Genomic DNA, 24,772 nt, shown 5'->3' with positions numbered 1-24,772 from the left:
ACTTTTCATTATTTCATGTGAGTTTTTCCATGTTTTTCTAAGATAATTGAACTCATCATTTCTGGAACACACAGTAGTACTCCATCACAATCATATACCACAACTTGTTACCCATTTTCCAGTTGATAGACAACCCCAGAATTTCCAGTTTTTTACTACCACAAAGAGAGCTGATATAAATATTTTAGAACTGATTCTTTTCCTTTTTCACATTTGAAATCAAAACTGATATTTTAAAGTTTATTCATTAAAATAATATACCTATTCAATAATATTTTGTGAAAAAAACTTTCCTAAATTAAATTTAGTGAGAAGAATAGCGCTGTTATACATATTTTTCCAAATCTCTTTAATATCTGCCTTAATAGAAGACAGCTGGATTCTCACATTTGTTGCTGAATTTAATGTGTTGCAATATTCTTTTGGTTCTTTTGATTAAAATATTTGAATGAATATGTTATTGCAAAAAGTAGATTATTTTGATAGGCAAATAATGTCTTATTTTTATGGAAATAATTGATATTGTGAAGCCCCTGAGAAAGTCTTGAGGGATTGCTATGGATCTGAATCATGAGATAATGCAAATAGTGAAACTGAAGCCAAAGTGATTTTCCTCAAAGAGTGGAAAGCAGCAGACCATAAAATATTTTACAGAGAAGAGAAAAAAAGAAGGGTGAAAAAGCTAATAGCCTTGGGTAAAAGACAAGTATAATAAACTTCTAATAGAATTTATAAGTTCCATGATAGTATAACCATGTCCTAATAGCGTCCCTAGCACCTAATAGAGAATTTTTTAAACACATATTTGTTAATCACTTAATGAATAGTGGTTAAAAAATTGAATTTAATGACAAAAATCAATCACTTAATGCCCATTCTGATGACTCCCCAACTCCTCCTATCTGGGTGACTGTCTTGAGGTTCATTGGGGGTAGAAGTAGGAAGGAAATGCAACTTGATTTGACAAATTACAGAAAATATTGCTTGTACTGGCACAGAGAATAAACATTTTAAAAAAGCTTATTATATTCCAAGCACATTTTACTATTATCTCATTTGATCTTCACAACAATCCTGTGAGATAAGTGCTATTATTACAGTTGAGAAAAGTGAGGCAAATGGAAGTGACATGACATGTCCAAAGTCACACTGCTACTTGGGGGTTGAGGCTGGATCTTCTTGACTCCAGAATCCTGCTGTAGCAGCAGTAGCTACCAATGTTTTGTTTAACAAAGAATTAAGCTTTATATTTCAGATGAAAAAATACTTGAATCATCTGAATAACTGTCTGTTATGAACTCCTATTTATTTAGTTCAAGTTTTAATTTTACATGTGTACAAGTTCCAATCATTATAAAAGAAATAAAAGAATATATAAATAGCACATCATCATCACTTATTTTGAATTTAGTTGTAAAACTGGTGACATGTATTAGGAATTTGAAGGCCCTTAAACAGAGTATAGTCAACTTGAAATGTAAAAAAATGAGAAAACAGGAGAGATAGTCTCATTAGGCCTAATGTCAAAGGACATTTTTATTAATTGAATAATAAGTATTAATGAATAATATTTTATTAAGTGCTATTGCCAGGAAGTAGGCTAAAGGGCTGGAAATAGAAAGACAAAAGGAAAGCAGTCCCTTTTCTCTAGGAGGTCACATTTTATATGAAAATTCTTGTCTGAATCTGATCTGTCTAATGTATATTTTTATTTCACAATTAAGTAAAATCCTTCAGACCTGATACCAAATCTGTTCTTCCCAATCATAGATTAGGAAAGAATCAGGTCTTACATGCTAAGTAAAATGAGCAGAACTAGATCATTGTACACAGCAACAACAAGATTATATGATGATCAATTCTGATGGACAGGCTCTCTTCAACAATGAGATGATTGAGGCCAGTTCCAATAGTCTTGGGATGGAGAGAATCATCTGCATCCAGAAAGGGGACTATGGGAACTGAGTGTGGTTCACAACATAGCATTCTCACTCTGGGTTTTATTTTCTTTCTCATTTTTCCCCCAGCTTTATTTGATTTTTCTTGTGCAGCAACATAATTTGTATAATTTGACTTTTTTTTTTTTATTATTGCTTATTTACAAGATATAGCATGGGTAATTTTTCACCATTGACAGTTGCAAAACCTTTTGTTCCAATTTTTCCCCAACTTCCCCTCATCTCCTCCCCCAGATGGCAGGTTGACCAATACATGTTAAATATGTTAAACTATTAAAATACAATATATTAAGATATTTCTACCATGTTTAACATATATTGCACTACTTACCATCTAGGGGAGGGGGTAGGGAAACGAGAGAAAAATTGGAACACAAGGTTTTGCAAGGGCTAATGTTGAAAAATTATCCATGCATATGTTTTGAAAAATAAAAAGTTTTAATAAAAAAAAATCAGGTATATAGAATATTTTTCCTTATTAAAATGTTTAAATTTTGTGCTGCTAATTTCCTTGCCGTTAGTTGGCTGTTTCTTGGATTCCAAAGGATTAGGTCTGTTTCAGCTTAGGTTAAATGAATCCTGAAATATGGTTTAGCAGTTAAGGATTGTTTTTTGGCAATGTCCTTTTCTCATAAAAATTCATGCTGTGTGAATTGTAGAACTTATGACACTGGTAACATTATCCTCTTAGACTTGAATTAATCTTACTTTTTGGAAATGAAACTTATTGCTATGTGTTGTTATTTGCTTTTTGACCTTTCCTTTTTTTCCTCAAGGAATTTTTGTCATTTGAAATGACCTTAGCTGCAAGAGCTGAATCAATCCCATTTAGTTAATTAAAATTATGACTTTTTATAACTTCTTCTCTTCTCTTTCTTTCTCTGGCTCCTTAAGTGTTCAAATAGCTTCTATTTTGATTAATTAGAAATCAGCGAAATGTCATCTTGTAAATATATCTATATAAGTATATATATGTGGCAAACTACTTTTAAATTAATATTACCCTTTCAAATTTCTAGTCACCTTTATATAAAGTTATTGACATCACTTTGTGAAATGGATAGGTCTTTTTTTTTTTTTTTTAAATCAAGCTTTTTGTTTTCAAAACACATGCATAGGGGCAGCTAGTTGGTAGAGTGGATAGAGAAGTCAGGCGGACCCGTGTTCAAATTTGGTCTCAGATATTTAACATGTCATACCTGTGTGACCCTGAACAAGTCACTTAACCCCAATTGCCTCAGCAGAAACAACAAAAAAGAACACATGCATACATAATTTTCAACATTTACCTTTGCAAAACCTTGGTTTTTTTTCCTTCTCCCTTCTTCCCCCCACCCCCTCCTACTTGGCAAGTAATCCAATATATGTTAAATATGTGCAAATCCTTTATTTTAATTGAAATTTTTTTAGTTTCAAAACATATGCAAGGATAATTTTCCCAACATTGATCTTTGAAAAACCTTTTGTTCTAATTTCCCCCCCTTCCTCCCACCCGTTCTCTTAGATGGCATGTAATCCAATATATGTTAAACATGGTAAAATATGTATTTTAAATCCAATATAGGCCTACATATTTATATAATTATCTTGCTGCACAAGAAAAGATCAAAAAGTAAAAAAGAATGAGAAAGAAAATAAAATGCAAGCAAACCACAACAAAAAGAGTGAAAATACTATGTTGTGGTCCACACTCAGTTCCCACAGTCCTCTCTCTGAGTGTATACTGCTCTCATCATCACAAGATCATTAAAACTGGCCTGAATCATCTCATTGTTGAAAAGAGCCACGTCCATCGTATAATCTTGCTGTTGCCGTGTACCAGAGATTCCCTGATTCACTCATTTCACTCAGCATCAGTTCATGTAAGTCTCTCCAGGCCTTTCTGAAATTATCCTACTGGTCATTTCTTACAGAACAATAATATTCCATAACATTCATATACTATAATTTATTCAGCCATTCTCCAATTGGTGGGTATCCATTCAGTTTTCAGTTTCTAGCCCCTACAAAGAGGGCTGCCACAAACATTATTGCACATGTGGGTCCCTTTTCCTTCTTTAAGATCTCTTTAGGATATAAGCCCAGAAGTAACACTGCTGGATCAAAGGATATGCACATTTTGATAGCCCTTTGGGCATACTTCCAAATTGTTCTCCAGAATTGTTGGATCTGTTCACAGTTCTACCAACAATGCATCAGTGTCCCAGTTTTCTCACATGCCCTCCAACATTCATCATTATCTTTTCCTGTCATTTTAGCTAATCTGAGAGGTATATAGTGGTACCTTGTTGTGGTAAGTTGTCTTAATTTGCATTTCTCTAATCAATAGTGATTTGGAGCACCTTTTCATATGATTACAAATAATTTCAATTTCTTCATCTGAAAATTGATCATATCCTTTGACGATTTATCAATTGGAAAATGGCTTGAATTCTTCTAAATTTGAGTCAGTTCTTTACATATTTTAGAAATTAGGCCTTTATCAGAACTTTTGTATGAATTTATAAAAAATCAAGCCATTCTCCAATTGAAAAATGGTCAAAGGATATGAACAGACAATTCTCAGATGAAGAAATTGAAACTATTTCTGGTCATATGAAAAGATGCTCCAAGTCATTATTAATCAGAGAAATGCAAATTAAGACAACTCTAAGATACCACTACACACCTGTCAGATTGGCTAAGATGACAGGAAAAAATAATGATGATTGTTGGAGGGAATGTGGGAAAACTGGGACATTGATTCATTGTTGGTGGAGTTGTGAACGAATCCAACCATTTTGGAGAGTAGTTTGGAACTATGCTCAAAAAGTTATCAAACTGTGCATACCCTTTGATCCAGCAGTGTTACTACTGGGATTATATCCCAAAGAGATTATAAAGAAGGGAAAGGGACCTGTATGTGCACGAATGTTTGTGGCAGCCCTTTTTGTAGTGGCTAGAAACTGGAAACTGAATGGATGTCCATCAGTTGGAGAATGGCTGAATAAATTGTGGTATATGAATATTATGGAATATTACTGTTCTGTAAGAAATGACCAACAGGATGATTTCAGAAAGGCCTGGAGAGACTTACACGAACTGATGCTGAGTGAAATGAGCAGGACCAGGAGATCATTATATACTTCAACAACAATACTATATGATGACCAGTTCTGATGGACCAGGCCATCCTCAGCAACGAGATCAACCAAATCATTTCTAATGGAGCAGTAATGAACTGAACTAGCTATGCCCAGAAAAAGAACTCTGGGAGATGACTAAAAACCATTACATTGAATTCCCAATCCCTATATTTATGCACACCTGCATTTTTGATTTCCTTCACAAGCTAATTGTACAATAATTCAGAGTCTGATTCTTTTTGTACAGCAAAATAATGTTTTGGTCATGTATACTTATTGTGTATCTAAGTTATATTTTAATATATTTAACATCTACTGGTCATCCTGCCATTTAGGGGAGGGGGTGGGGGGGGTAAGAGGTGAAAAATTGGAACAAGAGGTTTGGCAATTGTTAATGCTGTAAAGTTACCCATATATATATCCTGTAAATAAAAGGCTATTAAAAAAAAAAAAAAAAAAAAGAACTTTTGTATGTAAAAATGTCTCCACAGTAGGGAGTAGGCTTTAAATTTTATTTTGTAGAATTTCTAATTATTGCCATAATAGTGTCATTTTTGGTTAGGTGTGGTTTAAAGTTACCTCTAGATACTATAGATACTGTTTCTCACCTAAGTTTACCTATCATCTGTTTCTTTGGAGTATGTATTTACAAGATTATTTTAGTTTTATTGCAGGTAAAATGGTGCTGTTTCCTATGCAAATTTTGGAATTTTATTATGGAATGACCAGGGATTGATGGTAAAAGTCCTTAGAGCTAATCCTGGTAGTCCATCTGCTTTATTTCACAAATGAAAGACTGGAGATTTTAAATGGCTTGCTCGAAGTCCATAGAGACACTACCTAGTAGAATACATCTTTTAATTCAGATCTTTCTAAATCAAAGTCTTAACAGCCTTTTTTCAGTTAATTTTTTTTTTTACTTAAAACTATTCCCTCCTCATTACACATAAAGATAGTTTTCAATATTCATTTTTGTAAGATTGAATTCCAAATTATTTTCTTTTCCTTCCGTTCCTCAAGACAGCAAGCAAACTGATATAGATTATATGTATACAATAATTTTAATATTTCCATATTAATATTATCATATTGTGAAAGAAAATGAGAACAAAAAGGAAAAAAAAAACCATGAAAAAGAAAAAGCAAACAAAAAAGTGAAATTAGTATGCTTCAATATGCATTGAGTCTACATAGTTCTCTCTCTGAATGCTGAGGGCTTTTTCCATCCCAAGTCTATTGGAATTGTCTGGATGACTGTTGCTGAAAAGAGCCATCAGTCACAGGTGATCATCACACAATCTTGCAGTTACTGTGTACAATGATCTCCTGGTTCTACTGACTTCACTCAGCATCAGTTCATGTAAGTTTTTCCAGACTTTTCTAAAATCATCCTAGCAGTCTTTATTATTCCATGCTGCTGCTTTTGTACTGTAAGGATCTTTCAGTATTCCTAATATTTTAAAAGAGGAGAGCAGGGAGAACTTTCCCATTCTAAAACGTGCATTACTAATCTCACTCTTTCTGTGCTAATTCTCACAAACCTTTTCAGAACATGTGAATAAAGAAGCTACCTGAACATTTACTTAATTAATTAATTCATGCACTAGTTATTAATTAATTATTTAATGCAAAATAGCCAGAAATGATCAGCAATATTATAAAGAAGGGAGAAAAGGAAAGGAAAAATCTCAGTGTTATCTTTTATGGTTTGCTAGGAAAATATCTAAAATTCTTTAGTGTTCTTTTAAAATGAATGTAATTGTTTATTCACTTGTAATATGGTGATTTTTGTTGAATTTTTGTTGAAAATTGTTGAAATTGAACTCTGTATGACCTTCCCAGAAGACATAATTCTGAATGCTGTTGTATATGAATCCATTAATTTGTCTGTAGTATAATATATTCAGTCCTGCTGTAATGTAAATTGTTGTTATGGACCATATGCTGTGATTGCTGACCTTGATTTCATTCATGTAGGGAGATTCCTACACCTCCCTCAGTACTTTGTAGCAATGGAGAGTTACCTGGAGCATTAAGCAGATAAATGACTTTCCTAGGATAGCACCTCTTCGATGTGCCAAAGGTAACATTTGAACCACTTTTCTGACCCCCAGGCCAGCCTTCTTGTTATCAGTACTAAGCTGTCTTTTTTATGCTGCATATAAAAGGCAGGCATTACAATAATCGAGAATGTTTTATATTAGTTTCCTATTAGCTACTATTTCATACTTGGTACAAGATGATTTTCATTGGCCTAATCAAATAATTGACCAAATTATTCTTTAAAAGAAAAAAAAAACAGCAGAGGCAAATATGACTTAGAAAGTAAATAATATTTTACAGTGCCAAGAAGACATTTTTCCAAATAATTGCATTTTATTTTCAAAATATATGCAAAGATAATTTTCAACATTCACCCTTGCAAACCTTGTGGTTCAAATTTTTTCTCCCTCCCTTCCTCTCCCTCTCTCCTCTAGACTTCAAGTAATCCAATATAAGTTAAACATGTGTTATTCAAAGATAAATTTTCAATGATAGATGTTTTCCAATACACTTCTTTTCTCTTAAGTCAAAACGAAGTAACATTAAAGTATATCATTATATGCATGATTCTATAAACATAGCCCCTTAACTTTTGCAAAAACAAAAAAGAAAGAGGGAAGTACCTTCTGTCTCTTCTTTGGGGACAATCTAATCAATATAAAAATGGGGGGGGGATTTTTTTTAAGCATTTGGGACTAAGAGACTTGCCCAGGGTCATATACCTACTAAGTATTAAGGTTTGAGGTTAGATTTGAACTCGGGTCCTCCTGAATTCAGTGCCAAGGCTTTATCCACTGCACTATCTAGCTGTCCCTAATTTCCAAAACATTCAGTATCAAGATTTGGTTGCATTTTTTCCATTGGTGGTGGTTTTTTTAAAATTTGCTGTTATATGCATTGTGTACATTTGTTTTCCTGTTTCACTTTGAATATGTCTTCCCATGCTTCTCTGGATTCTTCCTATCCATTAGAGCATAACATTGTAATATTCCATTTACATTCATATATCCACAACTTCTTAAACCATTTCCCAATTTTTTCCTCTTGTGAATATTTTGGTGTATAAATGGTACGGGTTTTTGTTATTGACCTCCTCAGTGTATATTCCCAGAAGTGAGATCTATGTATAGTGCTGTTTAAGCAAAATCTTTCGGGAACTGTTGAACACTTCAGATGTCTACCAACTTTGTATTGATATGCTCATCTTCCTATAACTCTTTCAACCTTGACTAGTCTCATTTTAAAAAAATCATTACTAAAAAAACCAAACTTTAAAAACTGATACTTTATAAAACAAATGTTTCTTATCTTTCATTCATTTCTTAAGTTAGAAAGTTAGAATTTCCCTAAAATGTTTACAGTGATTTCTAGAAAGATAACATTAAAACTGCAGATGTAAACATGTATGTGAAGGCATGCAAATGCTATTGAATCAAATAGGAAGACTGTAATATTTTGAAACCCCTTTAGTCTGTCTTGTGTCCACTAAAACGCCTTCCCTGCACTGCACTAAGGACATCTTAATGGCTGAATCCAGTGACCTTTTCTCAGCTCTAATTCTTTTTGAACCTTCTGTACCATTTGATTTTATCTCCTAAGAAAGAATCTGGCCTCCATGATCATTATTTCTCCTTTCTAGTCCAAAAGTACATGTTTCCCCCAGAACCGCTGAAATATTGCCATCTCCAGGTTTTTTAAATGCCAAACAGAGGATCTTAGAGGTAATAAGGAACCACTGGAGTTTATTGAGCTGGGGCTGACATGTGGTTTCTGAAAATCACTTTAACAGCTGTATGGAGGATGAATAAGAGTTGGAGACAGACTTGAGGCAGAAGGAGATATTGTGGAATCAGAAATAACAAGATTGGGCAACTGGTTGTATATTCAGGATGAGAGATTGAGAAGGTTAAGACAATTGTAAATTTGGATAACTAGAAAGTAGTAAGAAGTGTCTTCTGGAGGTACATTAAATTTCAGAAAAGGGGTAGGTTTGGTGGGAGCAATAATAAATAGTTTGGTATATTTAAATGTGATAGATAATTTAAAATGTTTAAAAGATTGTGATGACTGGAACTGAGGACTGATAATAAGACCATATATATAGATTTGAGTCATCTGCAAAGAAATCATAAAATCATGAGACCCAGTGAAATCACTAAGTGACTAAAATAAAAAAATGATCTTCACATAGATCCAGTCTCTTACTTCAGCCTGAAGTACAAAGATGGGAGGAGGGATAGCTAGAAAGCAGTTCACTTCTTTAAAAAAAAAAAATGGGGTATGTAGTGGGGCAAACTGACCTAGGAGCCAGTCCAGAGGATTATTGTACTGTTAGGCTGCATCAAGAAGGAGAGAACATCAAGAAAAGAGGTGATAGTCCTGGTCATCTGTAGTTTTTTGTTAAGTTGTAGGTTAAGGACAAACTTGATTTTTTTTAGTGTTAAAGCCCTTTACAACCTAACTCTTAACTTGCCTTTCCACACATAGTTTATATTACTCTTTTTCACAAAGTGTGGTCTAGCCAGACTTCTTGTTTGTTCTCATTCAAACCATTTCACCTTCAAGACTTTTCACAGGCTTTCTCCCATGATTGGAATGCATTCCTTTCTCTCTGCTGCCTCTTAGAATCATTAATTTTTTTTCTGAAGTTCAACTCAAGCATTAACTTCCACTTGAAACACAGAGGATTAGAATCATCAGATTATTAAATTTTTATGGAAAATTAAAAATAAGGGTTGTTTGAAGAGCATGTACTAAGCATAGTTAATGGAGATCAAGCATATTTCATCATTTCTTTTTGGAGGAAAAGGATCTACAAGTCCTTGGGGTGTGGATTTTAATCAGTTCTATTCTATTCATTTTATAGTAGTAGTAGTGTAAGTAACAAAGGAAAATTCAAGAGAAAAGAAACTTAGTAGGACTTAAAATTGTATATATACTATATATTTACGTTTTATGTGCCTTTTTGCTTTTGTTAAATACAACAAAATATAAAACAACAGGATATAAAATATTCACTTAGCATATTCAAATATTAAGGTATGTGAAAAGATATTAAAAAACTTTCAAAAATCAGTTATATCAATTATGCCTGTATATTAGGCTATTTACTATAAGTGTTACATTTCCCTTTAAATATTAGATGTTCACTAATTATGACCATGTGATTAGGGAAGAAATACCTGAATTTTATCTGAAATAACTGTCAGAAATATGACTCATTTTAACACCTTCCTCTCATTTCAAAACAATCATTGAGAGACTGTTTCTTTCTTGGTTACAAGATCAAAAATAAGCACAAAACTCAAGGCAAGTTCCCTTAGTTCTGTAGTTTTTTATAAACTGCTTTTCAGGAAATACTGAAAAGTACAGTGGGAGAATTTGGGTTCTCCTTTCTGTCTGCAAAAGTGCTATTTTGATGCCTCATCATGGCAAGGAGTTGATCCTAGGAACAATACATAACATCAGAGGACAAGAACTTTTTTTTGCTTAACTCAGAACTTAGGTAGACTTACCATCCAAGTTAGCAGCAGGGTGATACATTTGTTTTCCTCCAGCATCTCTCAAAGACAAGGTACAAAGTCATAGAAATCTTTTAAAACTTGCATCAGTAAAATGAATATTCATATACAGGTCCTTGAAATAACTCAAAGAAATTCATTATTAAGCAAAAAAATGGTAAAAATCAGGTTTTATGTATATTATTATGAATATACTGACATTTATATAGCCAGGTACTGTGCTAAGCATTTTACAAATATTATCTCATGTGATCCTCACAACTACTCGGATAGGTAGATGCTGTTATTACCTTCATTTTTATGTGACAAAGGTTAAGTGCATTGCCCAGAATCACATAATAGGTAAATGTGTGTGTAAGCTTTGTCAGTTATCAATAACTTGCTCACTTTAGCAAATGAAGACAGTCATAAAGCCAAGAATTGAGTAAATATAAGAACATGGAATAAAGTGGGAAGTGGTCTACATTTGAGATATTGTTCCCATCTCATGATTTAAATATTGATGTTGCCGTAAAAAAAAAAAAGAAGAAGAAGAAGAGAGAAAAGAAGGAAGAAAGGAAGAGGAGGGAGGGAGGGAGGAAGAAAAAAATTCTTATAGTTAAATCTTACCAAAAATTTAACTTTGAGATGCATAATTCATGTTATACTCTGGTGTGACAGAGTCCAAGAAGATTTGAGCTCAAGCACTTACCAACTTTGTGACTTTTGGCACTCCACTTATCCATGACTGGCCCTCAGTTTTATCAATAGCTCACTTAGTTTATTTAAATGTGAATAAAAACCCTTCCTTCATAGGTTTATTAAGATAAATACAGGAGATAATATGCAGAAAAGTAAAAACCAAGCATATTAATAAAAACTTGGAGTGTGAGACAAAAAGCCCTTGTAGGAGGTGCCTGGAGCTCAGCTCCTATAGCCATTCTCAAAATTCTGAGGTTCTTTACTGCTGATGAACATTGTAGGGTTTTTCCCTTTTATCTTTAAAATTTCATTCAAAATGACCATCCTTCTTATTTTTGGTAAGCAAAGACTTTAAAGTGGGAATGTAATCTAAGGGAATTCAACTCTTTAATGTATGGACTCAGCATGTGAATATGTTGAAGCCAAGTTATTCTGTCTGTGATGTTACTATGAAAATACACCCATATCTTTTTCCATAAAGTAGGTTATATAGTTGAAGGACAACTTTGCCTGGGAGGGGAATACTGCCAGCTGGAATCAATTTAGTACAACTAAGGGCTTCTGCATAGTATACCTTGAACTTAACATCCATTTATGGGGAAATAAAAGCAACACCAAGGTTATTTGGATCCAGGTCATTGGATAGCCAATAAAAGGATATGTGTGCTAAGCAGTATATATCTAGCCCTGAGATTTCTTTATCTCAGCAAATCAGCTACTTGTTAATGAAAACAAGTCTCCTAGGTAACCAAAAATGGAGAAGCATCATATTCAAATCTTTTGTCTTCCATCTTCTTCTAGTAAGGGGTTTTCTACATTTCATTTATGGATCATTTGATGCTTAAGTATTGTTCAAAAATTATGGCTCTGCTGTTTTGGTACTAAAATATTCAAGGCTAACAGCATCAAAGACTAAGAAAGTGCTTAACTCCCGAGGTAATGCTCATGTAGAAAAAAAAGACTCAAACCCATTTCAAAAGAATTTTAATTTTTTATATGTTTAAGAGATGAGGTTTTAAAAGGTAAACATTATGGTTGGTTGCTGAAAGTACAGAAAGCTAATGTAGCAATTTGGTTTACAGATAGTAGAAACCTTCAAATGGGCAAATCACTAAACCTATAATACAGGATATTCCTTTTTATTTCTTGTCCTCCCCCTCCATCACTTTCTTAACATAAGACAATATTTATAACTTATTTAGCTGTGTTCTCTAGATGGAATTAATACTGTTTTCCCTTCTTTCCTAACATAGCTTCTACAGAAGAATGGGCAGATAAACAACATTAATGGAATAACAGAAGGGCAAACAGGAGACACACAAGAACAGCAAGAAGCAATTGTTTTAGATGGTAAGTGAAATTTACTAGTGTTTTATTAGGATGATATTTTAGGGTGCTTTGAGTCTCAACATACGTAAATTTAAGAAGATGTGGTATAACATTATCTGAGGGATGGTAGTAGAAAAAGTAAATAAAATACTTGAAATGTTTCTTTAAGTGATCTTGGTAGTCTCTATTTCTTGGAATTAGCACCATATCATAATTTTACATGTTTGTAAAGTTTTGTTCCTCATTCTTAGGCATTCTTTTCTGGTATGTTAAGCGGCATTTTGTTGATTTCTATCCAGTCACTTGGCTTATTATATTTAGTGCGAATTTTTATAGAAACATTGAACTGGTTGCTTTGTGATAGTTAATACCTCTTTCATTAGCAATAGTCTGTTATGCTTGCAATTTTTTTCCCTAGTCATATATGTTTCATTCGAAAAGAATCCTCTTTTTTGTTCAAACATCTATGTTCTGCATACTATTATAGTTGCAAGAAAAATTAGAATCAAAGAATGCCACTGGTAATTGAATGTCAGGCCTTTCACTGCTGGGTTGCTGGCTTAAATTTGACCAAAACTGAGCAGAGTATAACCTCAACATTATTACTTTTGAAAGTTTCTTAATCTTTTAGAAATGTGGCCATGGGGGTGGAACATTCATAATAAATAGCCCTGCTTCGGAGAAAATCATATTGCCTTGATAAAAATGGAGTCCTAACACCTTTATCAGTTGACCTCATGAAAATGACCAAATGTTACTTTAGAGCAAATTAAACTTTTTTTTTCTAATTTTGCAGACTATTCAAAATAAATTTGATTCCTATTTTAAGGAAATTTTTAACAGACTTTTTAAAGGAATAGGAGAAATGTCTTTTATTTATTTATTTTTAAATATGAAACTGAAATATTTTCTTTTTCTCTAAAGGAGATTAGTGATTGGCTCCTAATTCCCATTATGTGGAGCCTGTTTCTCATCTTCAGAGCCCTGCAGAGCTGTTTCAAGGATGGAGTTCCTTTTGAAGTCAGTGGGAACTCTGAGCTTGCTCAGCACCACAGACATGATTTAAAGTGAAAAATAGACCCATATATGTAATATATATGTACAGCATAAATGGCCACGGATTCAAATTCCAGCAACTCAGAAATACTGGTCTGTTCTCCTTCCCAAATGCAATAAATTGGAAGTTACTTAATATATACTTTACTGACCAGAGCTGGCCTAGGCCCTTTTTTAAGGAGATATTGGGGAGAGATAATAAAAATCACTATGGTTTTCTACTAGACTCAGGAGTTTATAATCTAGTTTGAGAATCAAAAATGTGAACATCAGGGTAGTTAAAGCACATTTAGAAATTTTAAGAAGTATATGATTAGCTGTCAAAGAGACCTTGCTTAACACTGTCATTGTAATTCAGAGAAGGGAGAAAACTCTTGATTTTAAGAACTGGAAAAAGTTGTATTTGAACCTGGTTTTGGGGAATGGCAATAATTTAGATTAAAAAAGGAAAGGAAAAGGTGGTGTGAGGTATAAACCAAAGCCTGGAGGCAACTTGGAAAGTAATTATTTAAATTAAGCCAATTTGACTCGGGCTTTCACTTTAGGATGGTATAATTTTGGGAAGGTCTGTGGCTAGATTATTGATTCATGGTTACGGTGAGCTTCTTTCTGTAATTATAGTTCCTTGTCCTCCTTGGAGCTTTCCTCCATAAATTTCTCTCTCATAATGGAATTTAAATAGCAAATAGGGAGGAGGGAGTTTCTAGAAGGAAGTAGGTGACTTAGTGGATAGACTAGAATAAAGAAGACCTGAGACCTAATTTTGCTTAAAACATTTAGAATTGTGTGACTTCGGCAAATCACTTAACAACTATTAACCTCAATGTATAAAAATGAGGATAATAATAATATACCTACTTTACAGAGTTGTAGTGAGGTTCAGTTCAGGCAATATTTAAAGTATTTTGTACAGTTCCTGGCACTGGATAAATGTTTTTTCTTCCCTTCTTATCTTCCCTCACTTAATTTAACAGTATGTTTTTTTTTTTTTTTTTTCAAGAATCCATCCCTATTCCTACCAAATATAAAAGGATACTTCAAAGTTTAATAAAAACTCTAAGAGAGAGAATTTCATTTGTGGTTTCCTTTTATATAATTAGTATTGTTTAGGTTAATTTTTTAAAAATTCAGGGGTGAAGATGGAGACCAGATTCAAGGAAAATGGAAGAGGAGACTTCTTAGAATGTGGCATAATTTTTTAAAATATTCAACTTGGCACCATATTTAATGAGCTTAAGATTTATTTCAAGAGAAAAAAAGAGTTAGTACTTGTTCTGTAAGAGATATTTTTATACATTTAAGAAGTTTAAGATGTTGCCAAAAAAACAAACAAACAAACAAACAAAAAACGGGGAAGGGGGGCTTTTAAGTTTTAAGTTTTTAACTTAAGCTTTTTTAAGTTTTAAGAATAAAAAACAAAGGAAGAGACATGAGAAGACACTCTCCTTTAGAAAGATGGAACACCCACAAGTGTTACACATTGTACCTGTTTTTAGATTTTTCTCAATGTATCAGTTGTGCTGACGTTTCCTCTCCAAAAATATTTACTACTTGTCATAATGGGATTTCTGAGGCTGGGAGAAACATGAGATATCACTTCAGTTAAAAAAAAAAAGTATATACATACATATACACACACAAAACAATGTAATGACAAAGTGAGAAATAAACCCCCTTTTTACAAAAATTCATAATCAAACAAATGAAATTCCCAAATTGGCCATGTCCCTTCCCCAAAATAAAGTATATATCTTTATCCAAGGAGTGGGTAGCATGTTCCCATGGAATTTGTGGTTGGTCACAGTATTGATCAGAGTAAAGATCAGAGTCTTTAAAAATTTATTTGTTTTTACATCATTGTTGTTATAGTATAAATTGTTACAGTTTCCTGGTTCTACCCACCCCATTCCCACGCATAAGAATACATATCTTTTGGACCTAACCATCATACAGTAATTTCAATGCTAAGGGGAAGTATGTTAAATTTATATTTCCATAAGTAGAAATGTAGATATTCTGCTTGTATTTACATGTAGGAATTCTTAAAATTATATTTTTTATTACAGTGATAAATGTCTTCATATTGTTTTGATGTCAAACTTAGTTTATTCGTTGTAGTGTTTCAGACATTATTCTCTCTTGGAGACAATGCTCAGATCTCAGTATTTTAACTGTTCAAGCTTTTTACTTTGAGCTCACCAACTCCTAGAGTATGGTTCATTTGGGACTTGAAAAGTTCAAAGGACTACTGCCAAATAATCACAAGAATCTGTTCTGGATCATGTTACCCTTCAGAGAGTGTGCTCCTTACCTAAGAGCAGTTCTCTAACTTTGAATTTTTGGCAGTATAGCTTGAGTCTTTGAGTTTGTGTTTTCCAAGTATTCAGAATTTAATTTTCTTTCTTTGAGATGTCTTAACTTGTTGTTCAGGCTTTTTTTCAGCTCAGTCAGTCTGACTCTTGTATGACCTCCTTTGCAGTTTTGTTGGCAAAGATAACGGAGTGCTTTGTCATTTCTTTCTTCAGATGGAGAAACTGAGGCAAACAGGTTTAAATGACTTACCCACAGTCACATGGCAATGTCTGAGCCAAATTTGAACTCAGGTCTTCCTAATTCTAGATCTTAGTCTAGGCTCTAGAGTGTGAGCCTAGTATCTCTACTTGTTAAAATATAAATGACCAAGAGTTAAATCATATTTCAGCATATATATGGTCATTTTGTATACCAAATGAGAGATTACAGTTGGGGCCTATACTAATATTTATCAACTCAGTGGTACTCATAGCTACTCCCTTGTATGGTTGTCTGCACATAGTAGTTGTTAATAAACGTTTGAGTGAATTAAAGTTTATCACTTGGTTTTTCAAGCAAATTATTTGCATAATCATTTATTTTGAGAAGAGAAGCAGTTCATTATCTCCTTAATGATTATATCCTTTAACTTGAATTTGTTTCAAATAACAAAGTGGCAAATTCACTTTTCCTTTTTAATTTTGTATTAGGTTTAAAAAAACCAAACTAGATACTTTTCAGTATTTGGAGTTTTCATAGAATCTTATTAGTCATTGCTAGGAAACATGAAATCAGATACTGACCTTTATATAACAAAAGAAGGGATTCTAGTACTAATGTCAACTTTGGTAGTTGGATAAGGGGAGGCGCAGAAAGGAGGAGAGTAAGAGGAGAATGTGAGTGCTAAGTTCTTTTCCCCAATCTCAGCTCTTCTTATGTGTACATTTGATCTTTTAAAATACAGATCACCCTTCTTTTGTTGCATGGCACATTCTCAAGCTGTAGTCTGTTTTATAATGCTTTGAAAATTGGCTGGAAAATGGACCTTGAACTTGATAAAAATAATGAAGAGACATTTCTTGGAAACAATTTTAATTCATTCTATCTATCCTCCTACAGTATTTTTAGTATAGATGTTATGATGTCACTCATGTCATGGACAAATAACTAGTATATATATTCATTGCTTTGATCTTGAGAAAAGTTCAGCTTTATCTTCCAAGAAGTAACAGGCTACCTCTACTTCATAAGGGTTATATATATATATATATTTTTTTTTAAACTTCATCAGAGTATAATCCAGCATTAATAAATATCTTTATTTTTCTTCCAACCAAAAAAGAAAAGCCCTTAGAAAATTACTTTTTTTTTCCTAAATGGGATTTTAGTAAACCAGAATATTACAGTTGATATATCATTGGTCCATAATTTAGGAAATATGAGTTCTGTTTTGACTCTGTCATAATCTTAATTATATGTCTTTAGAGAAGTCACTGAAGGCCTTCAGGTTCTTTTTTATGCGGAGTGGTTTGGATAAGAGCTATAAATTCCAATGATTCAATAGGCTAAGACCTATTGAACTTGCTATTCATATGAAATGATAGTTTTCTTAAAGAGGGTATTCAAAGACTTTTACTACTTACAAAGCCAAATTAGAATGAATCCATATGCTGTCATTACATGATGTTTTATTTTTTGCTTAAAAGTCATGACCTAAAAGCTTTATTTAAATCACTAAAAAGTTTTACTCATGAAAATTTCAACTAATTACACTTTGGTATTGTGAAAAAGAGATTTATAAAGCCTGGCCCAGAAGCCATAAAAATATAATATGGGAAAGGGTGCTATGTATAAGTAGTGTGATAGCTAATATAATTAAATGGGGACAAAGTTAAATAAATGCCAAGTATATATGGACTTATTTTCTCTAACATTATAAAGTGTGTATATATATTTCAAGGAAGATACATTGATCTCAATTCTTCCCTCCCTCACCCACCCCCAAAAAAGAGCATCTTGTTTGTCTTGCTAAAAATTTTATGGCAATCTACATGTATATTGAAGGCATCCTTGAATGAAATAGAAGTAAACCATCAATCTTTATGCAAATTATAATATTTCTTCTTAACCATTATACAATTTATTTTTAAAAATGTAAAATTCAAATTTATGCTATGCTTCTTTATTTGTTGATTATTTTAAATTAAAACCCTTTGGTAAAGCAAAACATTGGTTTAAAGTCTTCCTCTAGGAAGATATCTCACAAGAATATGCCACTTATATAAAATTATAAAAAATTCTTGAAACTTAAAGAAACATTGTTTAATACTCCTTTGACCATTAATAAGAAAGAGATAAAATAGGGAGAACAAATTGTTATATGTTTTTTCATGATTATTTAAAGCCCAGAAAACTATTACAGTTTTCTTAAAAAACAAAACAAAAAACACAAACTAGTTTTTTAGGATATTTTATAGTTGAATGGATTATTTATAGTATTCATCCATCATTATATACATCTTGGAGTAACATTGTAAATAAACAGTATCTTGGACCCAGAATTGAGCAGAAGAAGATAATGATACATTTGGGAAATCACAGCTTCTTATTGAAATGAAGACTAATATTCTTCTGGTGATGTGATATATGGCCATGAGTCATGAAACAGTATGGTCTCAAGTGAACTTGGCTTGTGGGTCCCCCACATTGCAATATAGAAGCCAGGTTGACAGTGAAATGTATTATTCAGGAGAAAAGAGTGTAAAGGACAGTATCAAAGAAAGGTATTATAGAAGGTGAGCTGGAGAGAAAGACGAATGGATAGCCTTACAAGGGATGGGGCAGGATCATTTTGTAATCTGCCCCATTGGAGGCAATACCTATATTCTTAAAATCATAGTCTGCCAACCAATTACATTTATTAGGCATCTACTATATGCTAGGCATTGAACTAAGAAAAGGCAGTCTAGCCAGGAAGACAACAAGCAAATATGGATCAAGATATCTATGTGTAAACATTACACACGCACAAATAGGAAACAATAAAGAGAGAGGAAGACATTACAATTCAGAAGTTTTGGGAATGTCTACAGGGATTTCAATTTAGACTTAAGGAAAAAGAGAATCCAGAAAGTCGCATCATTTTTTCAAAAATGTGTGTATAGAATGTTATTCAATTCAAGATATTGTTTTTATTTGTTTTCCCCCCTTTAGGAATGCTTACAACATCAGATAAACTGGATTGTGAACATTTTAAGAGTAGACAATCTCCTCTACTAATTTCATGCTACCATATTTAAGAAACATATTCTGCTTTTAAGACCAATTGTAGGTAGACTTTCTGGAGATTTGTTTGGTTTATAATTCAAATTCAGTAGTAAGGGTTCCTTAAAATGCTTTTGTGCGCAAATAGGTTTTTTAAATGCCATAACATTTAGGTATTATTACACTAAGTATATAGCAGTATACATACATACATTTATGCTTCATTAAGGGAGAATGCATCTATATGTACTATAAAAAAATGAACTATACCTCTTAGGCTTATTGTATTTGATTCATTAGACACAACTGGATCTAACAACTTGAATCATTGCAGGGTTTGGGGGGAGGGGAGGGTGTGGAGAAGCAAGAAAGTAACTTTCATTTGGGTTTTAAAATTTTAATTATCATGGCACTTTGAATACCACACATCTGTGGAGAGCTCACTTTAAGAACTGTGAAAAATGTTGTCATTAGAAGAAAATTCCAAATCACTTGGGTAAAGATTCATGCAAGCTGGTTAGGTTTTTTAGTATCATTTATCATGTTGATTGATGAGAAAGGCTTGCAAATACTGTTCTTGCAAGTTAATCTGGTTTCCCCTCTTTGCATTTATGTATGATATTAATCTGTGTTAAAAGGTTAATATAGTTATACCACTATTTGTAAGTGTAAAAATCTTTTTTTAAAGAAATATTGTCATCCTGTACATGTAGGACTATGGGGAAAACAAATACAAATTTCTTATTCTCCAAACTATTTCATTAGTTCAGTTCAGAAAAAGTTTCAGGAAACATAGCAGGTAAAGATTGGTGCTTTTTTTCATCTACATGTATTTGTGATTTTTTTTCATCTTTTTTAAAAAGACATTTAAAAATAGTTTTTTGGGGGGGCATTTTTGGAGTTTTATAAATTTCTCAGATTTTCCTTCTTTATTCCTTCCCCTTTTCCTTATAACAACAAAGAGGGGAAAAAAAGGCAACAAACCAATCAGTATATAAAAAAAATCTGACATTATATGCTTTATTCCATAATTATACAAAAGATTCCACCTCTTGCAAAGGATTGGGGAAATGTTTGTTTGTCTTTTAGATTTCTTCTTTGGGGCCAAGATTGTTATTTTTCAGTTTTGCAATATTCATTTTTAGTTTTGTGGTTCTTTCCATTTATACTTGTCTCCTTTGAGTATATTGTTTTCGTGGTTTTTATTCTCTTTTCACCAGCTCATGTAAGTCTCCCTTGTTTCTCTGGATTCATCTTCATATTCATTGTTTTTTGCAGGCAGTATAACACATTTCATTCAGGAGCCACAATTTGTTTAGACATTTCCTAATCAGCATGCATTTATTTGCTTTTCACTACTTTCTTGTCACCAAAAAAAAAAAAAAAAAAAAAAAAAAAAAAAAAAAAAAAAAAAACTCTTTCACATATAAGTTAACACCTGTCAGTGTACTCTATTTGAAAGTGGACATAGCATATGCACACACAGAAAAGTTCGGAATTACAAAATAAATTAGTAAAAAAAGGTTTTCCTGGCTGACTGATCAGTACTGCTACTCTAGGAATTGGTCAGTTGTCACAATTATATTATTAGTAGCTCCTCTCTATTTTGGAAGTAATCAAATCTCAGTAACTATTGTTGCCCACATCCCCTATTTACTTGTGTTGATTAGTTTTTAGTTCGCCTTTGTGAAAATCTTTCCTTTGACTTGGCAGTTGTCTTAATACAAATGTAGAATTCACTGCAGCTGCTTGTGATAATGCACCTTCTCCTACATACACCCCACCCCCTCACCAGACGCCTACAAATACACATAAGCCCTAAGGGGTTATTTTGTCCATACAAGTATGGTCAATTCAGTTCAACAGGCATTTTAAAAAGCACTGATGCTAGGCACTAGAGACAATAAATATCTGCTTTGAAAAGCTTCACAGCCTTGAAATTATCCCCATTTTTTTCTCTTTACTCTCTTTCTCGATTTCCTAAGCTAGTCAGTTTTATTCCAGGATATCTCCTTCTGTCCCCTTCTCTTTACTCACAGACACCATCCCATTTCAAGATATTGTTATCCCTCATTTTTTACTCCTCAACTATTGCAGTCATGTCCTAATTGGTTCCCTGACACAATTCTCTTATCTATCCATTTTCCACATAGTTGCTAAAAGAAAAAATACCTGGTAAGTTCTTTGAGAGCAGGGATTGTTTCAGATTTTTTTTTTTTTTTTTTGGTGATTTTCTTTGTTGTTTTTATCTCTAGCAGTGGCTGTCTCAGAGTAGCTGCTTGATGAATTTTTGTTGATTGATAGATCTTGCTACTCCTTCTTGTGTCTTGTATAAAGTACAAATCTCTATTTTCAAGTCCTTAGAAATCTGATTGCAGTTCATTTTCCTAAATGTGTTTTTTCATTTCTCCATGTCCCTACCTGCCTCCCCTCTGAGATTATTCCAACTATTCTGCAAATACCATCTTTATATTTTTACAAAATCTGGCTGGTATGGCTAGAATCCACTCTCTTGAGTTAGCTTTCTCTTCAGAACTCCACTCAAGTGCCATCTCTTCCAGGAAGTCTATCCAGATTTCTTTTTGTTGTTAATACTTTGTTCTCTCCTCCCCCACCCCTTTATACACTTTGTATATATAGAATGTAAAGTTGAGATCCAGGTTCAATTTTACTTTGGGGGGAGGCTTTTGTATTTACTCCAGAGCTTAGCACAGTACCTGGCTTATAACTGATATTTAACAAATATACTTGTTGGGTAAATAAATGAGAATTCATAGAACATATAAGTAAAGAAGAGATATCACATTGAGGTAAAGATTCAAGAGTGATCAAGGCAGGATTTCTTATCCATCTGTGGAATACAGGTTGCTTTTAACATTTTTTTGGTGGGGTCAGAAAGCAGGGGTAGGGGGTTAGGGGAAAGAAGGGAAAAGGAATTGTGCTTGATTTTCTGTAATGCCAGGCCCTTTTGCGCTGTATAGCTGCGCATTTTGTTCATATCTAGTAATACTAGGGAATGAATCGAAGATACTGAGATTTTTGTTAGTGATGCCATGATACTGGCCTAGAGCATAAAAATATTTTTTATTTTTTCTTCTTAGAGCATTTCAAAGTCAGTGGCCCTTTATTAAGCATCACTATATGTTAGGCATCTCATGGCAAAGAAATCAGTTGATAAAAGTTTACACTGATATATAGATACAGAGGTCCCTAGGTGGCTCTGGAGTCAGGAAGATCTGAGTTCAAATTGAGCTCCAGATTATGGGGTTTCTGAGCAAGTCAATATTATTTATAAATAGACAAAGCCTTAAACTAAGTTAAAATCTGTATCTTGATTCTTTTACTTTTCAGGAGTATGACTTTCCTAAGGAAGACAAAATTTATTCCCATCCATGCAATTAAAGAAATAACAAAAGTTGTAATAACCTTTTAAAAAACTTCATCACTAAATAAGAATGTTTTACATTGCAAACTTAAATATACAGAAGCTACAAGGAATATGAATTTATATACCCCTTCCTTGATTTTTTAATATAAAAAAGATGAAAGAAAGGAAGGGTATTTATTGATTGAATTTGTGAGTTAATATCTTTTGCCTGCCTTATTGTTTTAGCTTTTTCCATTAGGCTGATGACTATTGTCCTATCTAACATTACACTTAAAATTTTTAAAATAAGTGATGCTTAAAAAACTGAAAACTTCAGAAGAAATAGAACTAAGATCCATTACTAATTTTCTTTACCTCAGCAGTCATTGCTTTAGTCCTTTCAGTTGTAGAGGAATTGTTGGATTTGCTGCCCCTAGAGGTAGCAATTTGATACAACAATTAAGATTATCCACACAACAGTATTTCTACAGGGGCTGTGAACTGCCTGCAAATCTGTGGGAGAAGCTGGATAATCTACTCCCAAACTGCATTTGAGGAATTTGGCTGGATAGCAGATGTGGGTGGGGTTTTTTAGTTCTCTAGGTATGGAGTAAAATTGCCATGGTGGGTAGCAAGGAGGTGAATTTAACTTAAAGAAACTGACTTGAAGAAAGGAATGTATACATTTAACGAATATGCAAATGAAATCTTTTGTTATTTTAGTCTGTGTATCCTGATGTATTTTTTCCATTCTGAATTATCACATTGCAACCATAACTTCAATTTTGCATTTTTCATCAACATTATCAATTATAATAAGCTATGATAGCTAACATTTATATGTCACTATGCCAGACATTATGATAAGCTCTTTACAATTACTATTTCATTTGATCCTTACAATAACCCTTCAGGGTAAGAACTTTTATTATCCTTATTTAATAGATGGGAAACAGAAATAGATGGGAAATAGATGGGACAAAGATTAAGTCACTTGCCGGGTTTGACTACCCATTGTGCCACCTTGCTACATCAACTCAGAGAAACTGAAAGAGAACTTGATCGGAATTCAGGAAATCAGATTAGATAATCTCAAAAAATCAGCTGGAGCTGTTAATATTTTGTGCATCTTTATTTCAGCTGTGATAGTTTTCAAGAGAAACCAGGGCTGGCTCAAATATATTTGCCATTAACAATTTGCCACATGCTTCTTATTATAATTGGTGTTTTTATACTGCTTCAAGATTTGCCAAGTACTTTAAATATGCTATAGCATTGAAGAGCAATGAAACCTGGGTTGGAGATCTATTAATTTTTTCATTTCACAAATAAGGAAACTGAGGCACAGAGAATTTAAGTGACTTGCTAAACTGTCATTTAGGGGTGTCAGGTGGTAAAAAGATTTTTCTTGACTCTAGTCTAGGACTTTGTACTAACCCACTGGAGAAGCCTGCCTTTCTATTTGGGAATCGTTACCGGAAACAAATACTTTTGAAATGTTTTATGTTATAACTGGTTAAAAATTGTCTGTAGTTCTTTAGTGGTTACAAATTGTTTATCTTGTAACTATGTTGAATTCCTAGGTAGTAAAAGTGTAATGATAATTTCAATTTTAGAGATAGGGAAACTGAGGTGCTTAGAGGTAACTTCCATAGGCAAATCCTTTAACCTGGGCAATGTTGGAGTTGAACAGAGATCTCCCAGTTCTATCTAGTGTTCTTTCTAAGTAAGATGAAGAGGAGGTCTTCCAAGAGCTGGAAAAGAACAGAAATGTGGTAATGCCCTGGAGAAAGGGGACAGGAATTCTTCCTTTTTTAGTTCTGTGGTGGAGAAATCTGTAAGAATATGTAAAAATGTGCAAGAAGCTGAAAGGCTGTAGAATTTTCACTTATGTCTCTGAATGTTTTTATTGATACTTGCAAATCATTTTTGATGAAGGCTAACACCTGAATCCTAGGGACTGGTTGCTTCTCTTTAATTGATGTGGGACTAGAAAAACAAAACTGTGTCAGGAATGAAATAACCATCTTGGTAATATGATATGAGTCCAAACTTTTATGCATCCTAACACTTAAAACAATTCCTCCTCTCTGGTTGATCTTGCTGCAATTGGGCAGGGGAAAGGGGGGAGGGGGA

General features: G+C 33.1%; 1 protein-coding gene across 1 annotated transcript in view; it reads left to right on the top strand.

The window, feature by feature from the left end:
- Positions 1 to 24,772, top strand: part of AKAP12 (A-kinase anchoring protein 12) — a 116,457-nt gene that overhangs the window by 56,465 nt on the left and 35,220 nt on the right. The window contains exon 2 of the mRNA XM_023503270.2: positions 12,582 to 12,678. Coding sequence (XP_023359038.1) covers positions 12,582 to 12,678 — 97 coding nt within the window. The remainder of the gene's footprint in view (positions 1 to 12,581; positions 12,679 to 24,772) is intronic.

The sequence above is a fragment of the Sarcophilus harrisii genome, chromosome 4, assembly GCF_902635505.1.
Source record: "Sarcophilus harrisii chromosome 4, mSarHar1.11, whole genome shotgun sequence".
Taxonomy (NCBI): domain Eukaryota; kingdom Metazoa; phylum Chordata; class Mammalia; order Dasyuromorphia; family Dasyuridae; genus Sarcophilus; species Sarcophilus harrisii.
This window is presented reverse-complemented; position numbering and strand designations above follow the sequence as displayed.